The 12982-nt window shown below is 20.2% G+C and overlaps 3 protein-coding genes across 3 annotated transcripts; all 3 read left to right on the plus strand.

Annotated features, from left to right (window-relative positions):
• Positions 1 to 432: 432 nt before the first annotated feature.
• On the plus strand, positions 433 to 3109 carry MKS88_003997 (STP1 protein; the record flags this gene model as incomplete). The annotated part of the gene is made up of 3 exons (XM_067217137.1): positions 433 to 552; positions 706 to 1711; positions 1977 to 3109. 3 exons carry the CDS (start codon positions 433 to 435, stop codon positions 3107 to 3109), a joined length of 2259 nt encoding a protein of 752 aa, XP_067072802.1.
• A 4305-nt stretch (positions 3110 to 7414) lies between these two features.
• MKS88_003998 (uncharacterized protein) lies at positions 7415 to 8460 on the plus strand (the record flags this gene model as incomplete). Its single annotated transcript, XM_067217138.1, has 2 exons — positions 7415 to 7501; positions 7627 to 8460. 2 exons carry the CDS (start codon positions 7415 to 7417, stop codon positions 8458 to 8460), a joined length of 921 nt encoding a protein of 306 aa, XP_067072803.1.
• A 3084-nt stretch (positions 8461 to 11544) lies between these two features.
• Positions 11545 to 12431, plus strand: MKS88_003999 (uncharacterized protein; the record flags this gene model as incomplete). Its single annotated transcript, XM_067217139.1, has 2 exons — positions 11545 to 11631; positions 11760 to 12431. The coding sequence occupies 2 exons, from the start codon at positions 11545 to 11547 to the stop codon at positions 12429 to 12431; spliced, it is 759 nt and encodes a 252-aa protein (XP_067072804.1).
• Positions 12432 to 12982: the final 551 nt, after the last annotated feature.

A 12982-nucleotide genomic window follows, 5' to 3' on the forward strand; every position in this document is an offset into this window, starting at 1 on the left:
ACAATAAAGAGGAACATACTATAAGTTCTTATAACGATTTTGCTTATAAATTATATGTTTCTGAACAAGTAATAGATTAAAAGTTATCATTTGCTTTCACGTAAAAATATCTATAAATATAGGCGTTAATACTAAAAAATAAAAAAAAAATGTTATATTACGTATATTATTGTTAATTTTATGTATAAATGATGTATTTCTTATTAATGTTACTTCTGATGTAATTTTTTATTATTAGCTATTGGGTTTTTTCTTTATAAAAGATGTATATATTTTACATAAAAATATATACTTATATTTGTTTAATATCATATTAGGATTAGAATATATTCCTTCTTGTGGCATATGTTTTTAATATAAAAAGGATAAGAAGAATATAAAATAAATAATAATATGTTAAATTTTTTTATAGTTCTCGCATAAATTCCTTTAATGTTCATAATTTTAGAATTTCATTTAATTAATATATTGGAATTTAATATTACTCTAACTATAAATAAAATGTTATATAATTTTATTGTTAGTTCAGATAGTTATTTAGAATTACCTATAGTAATAATGTAGTTTCATCATGGATTGGGTAGAATTTAATGTTTTTTAATATTTCTAAATTTATACACAAATTTTATGTTTGTGATAGCAACAAAAGATAAGTTAATTAAAAATTAAGGCTTAAATAATTCCTAATAATTTTTTTGAATCTAGGGTTTGCATGGATTTGGTTCTTCGTCAGTGCAATATATTTTAAATCCCAAATTTACAAGCATAGGAAAACATATTAAAAAAATAACTTCTTCCTTAAGAGTTGAGAAAAATAAAAGAAAATTTAGAAAAAATTGCTTAGATCTGGCTGATTATATCATTGGGAGAAGCCACGCACCCGCATATTTTGATCAATCTAAATGGGACGTGGCACTAAAGAATTGGTATCAAATTCATTATAAAGATCTAACTACACATGGGGAATGCCCTATGATTATAGAGAAGAATGAGAGAAATCTTTTGGAATTAAGTTATGAAGTAAAAGATTTTCATGAAAAAAAAATTAGAGACCTCAGGCGATTAAAACCATTCCTCATCGAAAATAATACATATAGTTGTAATAATGATCAGAGATGTATGCAAATATTTAACGAATATAATATTTGGATTAATGACAGGAAAAATTATTTTGAGAAAAAAAGACAACTCATTCAAAAAAATTCCTCATCTGTACAAAGGAAATTGAAATTTTCAATACCAATTAGTAACTTGCTGAATCCTGAGATATATAGTGAATTTTCTGAAACTTTACCTTCAGTTTCAGTTCCACTTGAAGAAGAAGATGGAAAAGAGATAAGAGGAGAAGGAAAAGAAGAAGGAAAAGAAGAAGGCATATCCTTAAGAGTAAGAGGAAATGCGTCTGAAAATCAAAGTACACTACAAGAAGAAGCTTCAACTTCAGGGGCATCATCACTTCAAACATCTGATACTATAAGTGCAGGAGAATTACCTGGATCAGCTGTAGATTCCCCAATTCCAGAAGCTGAAAATTCAAAGTTTCCTAAATATTCAGAACAACCTACTTCAATGACTGAAACTGATCCTGTAGAACAACGTCCAATAACTCTTGGATTAGGAGGAAGTACTGGTCATATAACTACTATACCATCTGATGAAGCAGTAAAACCTGATTCAAGTTCTGTTTTTATTACACCCTCTAAAAGACCAGGTATCACTTATTTTACTTATTATTATATTTTTGAAATATTTGTACTAAATAATATATAAATTTTAAAAGATATTGAAGATATAGAAGGAAATCAATATAACGCCCACATATCGTATATTTTAACAAGCTTTCTAGTTATTATAGTATTTTCCTTTTTTATTAAAGTAAAATAAAACTAAAATATTAAAAATAACATAAACTTGTAATTAATGTAATATTTTATTTTATAAATATATTTCTATTAAATTGTAGTATGTTTTAATAGGTATGTTTAAAAAAAAGAAAAAAATAAAAAGAAGAGAAGTTAAATTTCTGAGAATATTAGTACCTTCCTATTATAACAGAAGTAAATTTTTAAGACATAATCATTTGGAACACCCAATAAATGAAGACGAAGAAATCATTAAAAAAATAAAAATACAAGAACATAATATGAACAAAAATGAAAATGTATCATACGGAAAAAAGGACAGATCCATAACTATTATAGAAGTACATATGGAAATACTGGAAGAATGCAGAAATAAAGAATGGGAATATAACAAAGGAGAATTTTTAGCAATATGCCAAGAAGTATTAACAAAAAAAGAAAAAAGAACCTACACTAACTTAAAAGATGATGAAGTAGTAATGGATAATATTAAAAGTACCAATGAAACTGAAAAACAAAGAAGTCTATGGAATAAATGGATGGAAAGGAATAAAATATTTTTGGAAAAATTGAGAAAAAAGGATTGGTTTAATAATCTGAAAAATGATTGGAAAGAAGAAAGATCCTACATAAAAAATAGTGAAAAATTAAGAAAATATCTTTCAAATGAAAATGAAAAAGATCCATTTTTAGAAAGAAAAAAAGATATATGGAGACGTTGGGTATCAAGGAATGGTAGTATTGTAGAAAAATATTTGGAAGAGGACTTGTTTGAAAAATTGAGAGAGCAAATATATAATATGATAAATACATATGAAAATGAAGGAAGAAAGGATGATATATTATTTATGAATAAAGAAGAATTGGAAAAAAAAGAAAATTATGAAGTATTATATAAATACTTTAAAACAAAATTATTAGAAAAACTGTGTATACTAGTATTTATGATGGTACTAGAGGAATGTAAAAATGAGGAGTATATAGAAAATATGGAATCACATTTCGATAATTCTATAAATGAATGTATAACAGGAAAAAACTTAGATATTAAACCAGAAATTGAGGAAAATTTAACTGATATTAGCGGAGATGTTTTAGGGAATATAAAAAATAATAAAAATTATGCTTATGAGGGAGAAGACTATTTCAGAGAAGAATTGAAAGAATGGATAAGAGAAAATGATGCATACATAAATTCCTTAGATAGTGATAATAACATAGACGAATGCTATCAAGTGGTAAAATAATACATACTATATATTAATAAAGACAAATTCAAAATATATTTGAAAAATAATCAGGAGAAGTTGTACGATATCTATGAAACAAATTTCTTAAATTTTGTTATAACCTAAGGAAGAAAGAAAAAGTAGAATGCAAAAAAATGAGTTATGTAAAATAGAAAAACAGGCATAGTATATGAAGATTCAAAGGTTTTTATTTAAAAGATATTCCAAGATTATATAATTGTTTTTATTCTTATTAGAATATTTCTAAAAAAGTTATAGTTACACATGATTTAATAAAAATAGCTATATTTTAATGTGTATATAAAACATATAGTAATTTTTATATGTTATATAATAGCATATTTATTTAAAAAGTTTTAAGCAATGTTTTTTTTTTTTTGATTCCTTAATAAAAGTTTTTTTTTATTGAAATATTTGGATATATTAAATTTTTTACATATATTATTAAATTGTATTTATTTTATTATCTATATTTTAGATAAGTATATAGTAAAACTGTCGATGCCCGGTTCCGATGGAATTGATATTAATGCGTATATCAGGATCTTATATAAAATTTTTTTTTTAGTATATATATATTACATTATTTGTTAATTCTTAAATTTTCATAAATTTCACTTTAGAAATAATAAAAAGAATGCATTATTTTATATTATATAAAAACAATAATATGTCAATTAAAATAAGATGGTACAATTATATAAAACTGTTAAATTGGATAATACGTTTTAAAATAAAATCGTTTGTACGTTAATTTAATCCTAGAATATAAATTTTATATTTTTACTGTATAAATTTTTTTCATGTCGTAGGTTAATGTCACATTTTAATAAAACATCTGTCATATAAAAAATTTGTGTTTTTTTATTTTATTTTTCTTTCATTCCTATCAATACTGTTGTATGTAGTACAAATATTTATATTTTTTAATTATAACGTAATTTTTAGAGGGTATAAACTATATATAGCCGAAAGATCATTTTTTGGATGATAAGCAACAAATTAATAACTATATACATTGTATAAGCTAATGCACCAATTTTCACAGCATATATTATATTTATACTAATTCTGAAATAAAATCCCTATGAACTAAAGAAGTCATTTTATTTTAATTTTATTATGGAAATTATTGATTATAAAAATTTAGAATTGTTCTGTTCGAATGTTAATATATATATATATATATTCTTTTTTTTTTTGGAACGTTTAGGAATATTATTGGATTTACAAAAAATTATTTTTTTTTTTATTGCTTTTTATATAAATTTGTTGAAAATATTTAAAAAAATATATTTAAAATTATATATGATTTTTTATACTTTATATGTATATTCTATTTATATATCTTTATGCGTTTTTAAGTATAAAAGGACAATGCAAATACATATATATTTATATCACTATCTTGTAGATAAACAGTTATTATTTTTCTTAATTAAAAATATTGTAAAATTAAACAATACTAATATGAAAGAAAAAATGTAATCTTTTATTATAGTAAAAAATCAGAATTATATTTTTTATTTAGAGATGTTCTAATTTATATTGCATGGCCTAATGATAACATAGCTGAGAATTTAACTTATAATTTTTGATATCTGCAATTAAATGTATTATAAGAAAATTTCCATTATATGTACATTTATAATATTATAAATAATAAAAATATATTTTTTTCATTAATCGTATCCTAGATAAATATTTTGTTAACTAGAACTGTGAAGATGGAACCTTAAATTCAACAACCAATATATTATTATCAGAAAATGAGAAAGAACAAATAATATATAATTAAAGATATATTATTTAAAATTGGATAAGATGATTCTGAAAATGAAAGTGATTATATTGAATCGACTTATTGATGAAAAGATTATTGTAATGTCAAACATAATTCAAATTTTACGAAAAATAAATTAATCAAGAAATGAGTGTTTATTATATGTTAGTCATTTGAGGTGATAAATATATTTTTTTTTTTTGAAAAATAATTATATAGAGGTTTTAGTTCTATATATTAATGTCGGAAATATACCAGTACTACTCAGAAAAAAAGTATACAATATTTAGCTTGTATGAATATCTTTTTATTACTTACCTTGTAGGAATATTTTTGTTTATAATATTTTTGTTACTTTCTTTATTTTTTAATCCTTTAGCAAATTTATTGTTTGTTAAGAAATAAATTACGAAGAAGTATATTTTACTCTAACTATAGAGGTACAACTACAATGTACTTAGTCACTTTATTTTGTAGTTTTATGACTATTTATGCACTGGTATATTTTTTAAAATATATCTCTAGTGTTTGATAAAATTAGTTAGATCATATTTACATTTCATATATTGTTTTTATAAATAATATTCTTCATGAACCGAATGGAGCTTTTCTTTATACTTAACGAAATTATATTTTTAGCAAGAACAATTGTTTCATAATTATAAATTCTTCTTATGAGCACTGAATATTATATAAATATATATGGATACATAAAAGTAGAAAAAAATATATTAAATAGTTTTAACCTTTTTCATGTTTATACATTAGCTCTATTATAATAATGAATCATTTTTGGGGGTAATTTAATACTCTTATGAATTGTATATAAATATATATTTTTCTAAGAATATAAAAGTAAAATTGATATTTCTCAATATTCATAATATAGATATTTGCTTTATAAGAAAAAATTATACGTACAATATGTATCATGTGTATTTACATTGTGATAAGTATGTGATCGTTTAAATTAATTTATAAAATTAGAGTTAATATAACCTCTCTAACCGAGTGAATTAATTTATATTTTTAAAAATTATATAATTTTTATTTTTTTATTGTTCTAAGTGATCACTTGAATGAACTTTTAAAAACGTATTTTATATATTAGTTTTATTTTCATTATATTACGTTGTTCTTCATATGTTAAAATCAAAACCATATCTGTTCTCATGTTTATATGTATTATTTATTTAAAAGTAAATATAACAAGTCATATTTATAAAAAAACTATTATGTGAAATATATGTTTCATAATTTATTTGATATAAAGTTTTTTTTCATTAGATATTTTTTTTTGTGCAAGTATGAAATTATGAATACATAAATATATAATCCTTTTTTAAAGTATAAATTATTAATAGAAAATTATCGATTTAAGAATTGTTGAAACATTATATTTATATTAGAGTTTTAAAAATTTATACGATTACTTTTTATGTTATGTAATTTTTTGAGATAAGAACTTTTTTAAAAAATTAATTATATGTGAAATATATATTGATAAAAAAAAATATATTGACTTTGCTATCGAATTAATTAAATGACTAAATTATATTACCTATGATGTTCTTATGTAATACACTATGTAAAAAATTTCTTTATAACTATTTAATAATTTTTTATTATATTTCTTATAAATATATATATAATATTAAAAAAGAAAAAGGTAATATAAAAAAAGTCGATGAATTTATAAACATTTCTTTTAGATATAATGTTATAAACAATATCTAATTAAATAATATAATCTACAATATTTATATTAAAGAAGTAAATTATCAGTTTTTATATACCTTCCAAATATGTAGTTTTTCAGTAGTTCATATACTATAAGTTTGATGTTATAAATACATTATAAATCATAGTATAAAGCGTATATTTATAAAATAATTAAGAAATATAAGACAAAGAGAATAAAGGAAGAGGTTGTAATAAATATTGTTTTCTTTATATATTATTGTATTGCTAAAATTATTAGTTATATTTTGGGAATAACCAGTTTTTCCTTGATATATAAAATAAAAAGATATACAAATTAATAAGGATACATCAATTAAATGAGTTATACTTTACTTAATATACAGAATAACGTATTATGTATGTTCTCTACATTCTATATTTTCTATATATTCCATACTTAGACATATTATGAAAACATATATATAATTTTTTATTTTATTTTGTAAATTAAAAAAATAATTATTTAATTAATTTACTGTATTTAATAAATAATTTATATATTTTGAATATTTATTGATGAATTATATTTATTGTATATTTTGTAATGTTACGTTCTTATAAATAATATTATCATAACAATTTTAGATTATATTTTTGAAGTTATATTTCCCTTTTTCATTGTAAAAGAAATTGTAATTATACAATATTTTTTATAATTTTATCAAAAAAAAAAAAAATTAAATAAATAATAATAGAGTTCTATACCATTAAAATTATATTATATTGTTGCTAATTATATCATTTCTGCGTTTATTAGCGTATTAAATACTTATATTATGGAACAAAAATTTAAGTCATTCTTATATATTAAAATTTCTACCTTTATAATTTTAACTTGGATATGTCATTTTTACATTTATATGGTTATGATAATGACTTTTAAGTATATATGTATTATTTATCTTTTGGTGTTTTACTATTGTTAGTGTTTTGTTTTACTGAGAATTTATTCATTTGATTAAATAATAATTTTTTTCTATTTTTTCAGAGTAGGCAAGGTAAACCTTTGGTTGAATGCTACAACCAACATAGAAGGTTATACGCAAAAAATTACCGTTTACTGGCAATATATAAGCAAGATAAGGATTCAAGTATTGTGTATTTAAAAAAAGAGATATCAAATCGAGTAAACAATATAAATGATATATTTAATAATGAAAAATATTCCTCGGGAAAAACTAAACAATTAAATGGGAGATCACAAGGAAATAAAAGAAAACATAAAAAAGATATGAAAAATAAATCTTGTATATTTGAAACGAAAAAATATTCCCATTTAGAAAAAAAAATCTTCAAAGAACTTGATTACGCAGATTTTCTCAAAAACAACAAAACAATTAGCGATAAGATTTACAAAAAAATAATGATTAAAAAATGCGGATTACGAATAGCCTTACCAATATTACTGCTTTTTGTGTTAGCGATATCATTCATATTAGATAATTTTTGTGGATGTGGGCTTACACATGGTTTGCTTAAAGTAATAGTTCTTATTTCACCTGCCGTAGGTGTTGGTGATCTTAAAGGATATTCATATCTTACAAATGTTCGAGATCTTGAAAAGATCTTTAAAAGTGACACTTCTCCGGCTCTAGCAATTTTGTATATGTGGTTGGAGAAATCACCTTTAAAAGAGTTTACACAAGTTTTGTTAGAAAACTCACGTACAAAAGAAGTGAGGAATTACTGTGTTTCAGGATTTTTGGGATTTCTTATATATTTTGTACCTATCTTTATATTAAGTATAATTCTTATATCAGGACTTGTTTATTATCATAAAAAAGTTAAAAAATATGAAAAAATTAAATTCAGGAAAAGGTAAAATGAATAATAAGCAATTTTTCATTACTGTAATGAAACCATCCATATGAACTAACACATTTGATATTTTAAATGGTATTCACAATATATATACCTATAACTTACTAAATTTTATAGATTTATGTTAATATAACTGGTTTAATTCATACGCAGCAGTATAAAAGTATATTCGTATTTTTTGTTTATAATTTTGTATGTTTTAATATCTTTCAATTTATAGTTTAAGGTATCGTATGAGATTTATTCACTATTTTGTCTTAATGTTTATATATGTATATTTTAATATATTTCTAGGATAAATATGTTTTTGTGCGTTATAATTAATATATATTATGGATATTTATATAATTTTATTGATACCATGTGTTAATTTTTATTTTAAATATGAACAATACATATTTATATTTTTTTATCATTTTCTAGTTTAAAATGATTATTTGTAGACTTTATTTAGAAAATGTTTGAGAAGATTTAAATTAAATTATTATATATCCTATTTTGTTTTCAATGACTTTACGCAAATATATTTTGTTGTATTAATGTAAATATATATATTTCATAAAAGAAAACATTATATTTATTACACAGAATAAGTTTTATGAGAAATACGTTATGGAACAATTTCATTGTAAAACACTTTCAAAAGTTTATTTTTTTTTTGAATGATAAAAAAAACAAATTAAAAATAAATAACAAAATATTATTATTAAATTTAGGACACATATAATAGTTCAATAACTCAATAATTCTATGTATTCAGAATTAAATGGACAGTTATCCAATTTATTATTTTGTTATTCTTGTGAATTAAAGTGACATTTTTATGTGATAAACATTAAATAAATATATACTATATTAATACTTTACATATAGAGAATATATATTTTATATTTTTTACAATATCTAAAGTTTAATTTAATGAAATAAATGTAATAATTTTATACTAAAAATATTAAAGAATTATTTACTGTTCCAAAATAAGAAAAAAAAAGTAGTAAAATATACTAGGTAAATGTAAAAATAATTTCAATACATTTTAGATAATAATACTGAAGAAAAAAAAAGAACTTCTCTATGTAATTATAGTTTTCAATACGTTATCTACTAAAAATGCAATAATTAGTATAAATAATTAAATTAAAATAACGAATTGAAAAAAATGTTATTGAAGGTACAGACAATAGAATATACATTAAGAGATTTATGAGAATATACTTTTGTAATATTATAATTCAGTTGTGGTATAAATTTTTAATGAGGACAGAAATAAATATTTTATAAGGATATTAACATATTTGCATATTAATTATTAAATAAACAAAATCATATATAATTTAGAAAAATATGGATTATTTTTAAATGATAAGGCTAAAAAATTATTTAGAAATCAGAAATATTACCAACACAGAAAAGGTATATTTATAATTTATTGTTTAATGGATTATAATATATAGTGAGTTCATTTCTCGTAATTAATTTCATAATATATATATTAGTTATTATTGGTTTTTAAAATAGGTTGCATTATGTTTTATATAGAAATATTATCTTCCACTTAAAATATAAAATGTTCAAATCATTGTAACAATTAAGGGTAGATGAAAAGGAGCCTTCATATATATTAAGATAAATGTATAAATAATTTAAAACTATATGAATGCAATGATTTTAACGTTTGTGATATTTTCACTTTTTTTTAATGTTACCTTGTAGAAATAATATTTTTTAATGAGAACAATAATTTAACTTAATATTTCAGATTATTACAAATATTTTTTATGAGTATAGTATTTTAATAATTATCACTGTTAGAATTACACATAAAAAAATATATAATGGGGTATAAAATTTATTGTTGTTAATAGTTTATTTAATAAAATATTATTTGTTATTCTGTTTATATTGACTTATTAAGGTTCTACTCTGAATTATATTCATAACATTACTAACTCATAAAGGAATATCTAAAACATAACATGAAAATCCTAAAAATAACAAAAGCAAAATTAACAAAACATGCATTTTAGTAAATTATATTGTACTTTCTTATTTTTTATGGGAAATTTATACACTATACATACAATACATATTTGTACATGTATTTAATTTGAAATATTCTTTAATTAATATAATTGCTTGTAATATTTATATAAAAATTTTAACTACAGCGGCTTTTTTTTCTTATACTTTTTTACTGCATTTGTATATTATATAAATATATATATATTAAAAAAAAAAATTATAAAATAATATAGTTGAATATAATGATTTTTCATTTATAATTAACGGAATAAATTAAACTAAATTAATAATTGTAATTTTTAAAAATAATGGTACATATATAAAAAATATATACATATTTGCTTTTATAGGCGATATTTATTAAATGATTAGTTGGTATCGTATATGTTCATAATTTAAAAGGATTATACATAATAAAATATTTTTTTTAATGAGAAAGTAATGCATGTATTATAATCATCATAATACAATTGCTGTTTCAATAAATTATTATTTAAGTTATTATATTATTATAATAATTAATGTTTTATAAAATATAACTAGTTTTTCATGAATACAATGTTTACGAATTCAGAATTATTATTGGGATAACATCCCTAAAATTAGTAATTTTTATGTTAATATATATAGGAATATATTATTCATATGTTCCCTACATTCTCTATTGTAGACAAACTCAATATTTACATAAAATAAGAATTAACATAACTATTTCTATGTTTACTTTAAAAATAATTAATAAAATATATTACTAATAAATACACTATCTTAAATTAAATATATATTAAAATATTTTTGAGTTAGTTCTAATTAATTTATTTTTATGAAACTTACGTTTATTTTTAAATAATATTATGTTATATTTTAGATAATATATTTTTAATATAATTTTATTTTTTATATATGGTATAATCAATTATATTTTTGTACTTTTTTTTATGTATTTATAATAGAAGAGTAAAAATAAAATTTTCAAGTAAGTATAGAACTGTTTGTTATTGGAAGTACATACTATTATGGTTAATTTTTTCATTAATATATTATAGTGTTAAAGAACTTTAGAATGGAAAACAAAATTAAGCTAAACATATCTATTAGAATTGGCATGTTTGCCATTCTCTCATGGATATGTAATTTTAATAATTATGTGGTATAAAGACATCAAATAAGTATATTTATTATTATTTATATTTTTCCTGTTTTACCTTTATTAAAATAATATTTTACAATTAGTTTATTTATTCTTATTAAACATATATATTTACTTTGAGTTTTTAGTATATATTTAACAAATCCTTGGATGGAATGTGTATCTATGATAGGGAAGCATATACAAGAAATTATAGATTACTATCAAAACATAAAGAAGATAAGGATTCAAATAATCTATGGTTAAAAGGAAAGGTTCCCAATAATGAAGTCATTGGACAAAAAATCATATCTAATAATGAAGGAGGAACTAATAAAAAAAATAATCAATCACATAAATGTTTATTAAATAAAGCACAATATTACACAGAAGTTATAGATTATAATAATGGAATGTTTGATGGAAAACATTTCCATTTTCAAAAGAAATGGGTAAAAAAAATAGATTATGATACTTTTCTAGAAAAAAAGAAGAGAATTGGTGATATATCTTTAAAAAAAATAAAATTTAGAAGTTATAAATTTGGAATTTCCATATTTCTTGTTTTTTTTCTATTGGGAATAGGATTACCGGTATCGAGTGCATTTGGGGTTTCCGAGGATAGTGGCATAGGAAAGGATATTTTAACTTTTCTTAAAAATACGCTAGGTTTAAGTAGTGAAAGAGATGCTTATATATTATTATTTTTAGTAACGTTCATTATGTTAGCAGTTTTGATTATAATAGCTATTTTTAAGATCTTAAGTAATAATGAAAAATATCAAAAAATTAAGTTGATGATGGAGTTAAATGAACAATAAGTAATTTGAACTTTAACATAAATTAATTATTAATAGAATGTATTATATGTAATATCTACACTGTTATATGCTTTATAGTATTATTTATTAATTATATAATTTTATAAATACACATGTGTATAAGGTATCATTTTTGTACGAAGATTAATAAATTAAGTTTTTATCTTTTTTGTATATTTAAATGTTTTAATGATTTTCACTTTGTACTATAAATTATTGTTTCAGAATAGATAAATATCATTGCTTAATATATATATTTGTATATTAAAAGCAGATTGATATTAACTGTGTATGAATTGTATCAAAATAAATATATAATATAAAAATTAATGTAATTTAAATTATTCTATATTACAATTGATATTTTAAATGAAAAATACCTATGTTCTATTTTTACCTTGTTAAATTCTAAAATAATTAAAGGTAGACGTGACGACTAAGTTACTTCGTTGATATTATGTTGAAAATAAAAATGTTTATTTTTGTATATAATCAAACGAAGTGAATGTATTATGCTACATTATGTATATTTTACTCAAAAAAAAAATCAT

The sequence above is a fragment of the Plasmodium brasilianum genome, chromosome 11 (assembly GCF_023973825.1).
Source record: "Plasmodium brasilianum strain Bolivian I chromosome 11, whole genome shotgun sequence".
Classification (NCBI taxonomy): domain Eukaryota; phylum Apicomplexa; class Aconoidasida; order Haemosporida; family Plasmodiidae; genus Plasmodium; species Plasmodium brasilianum.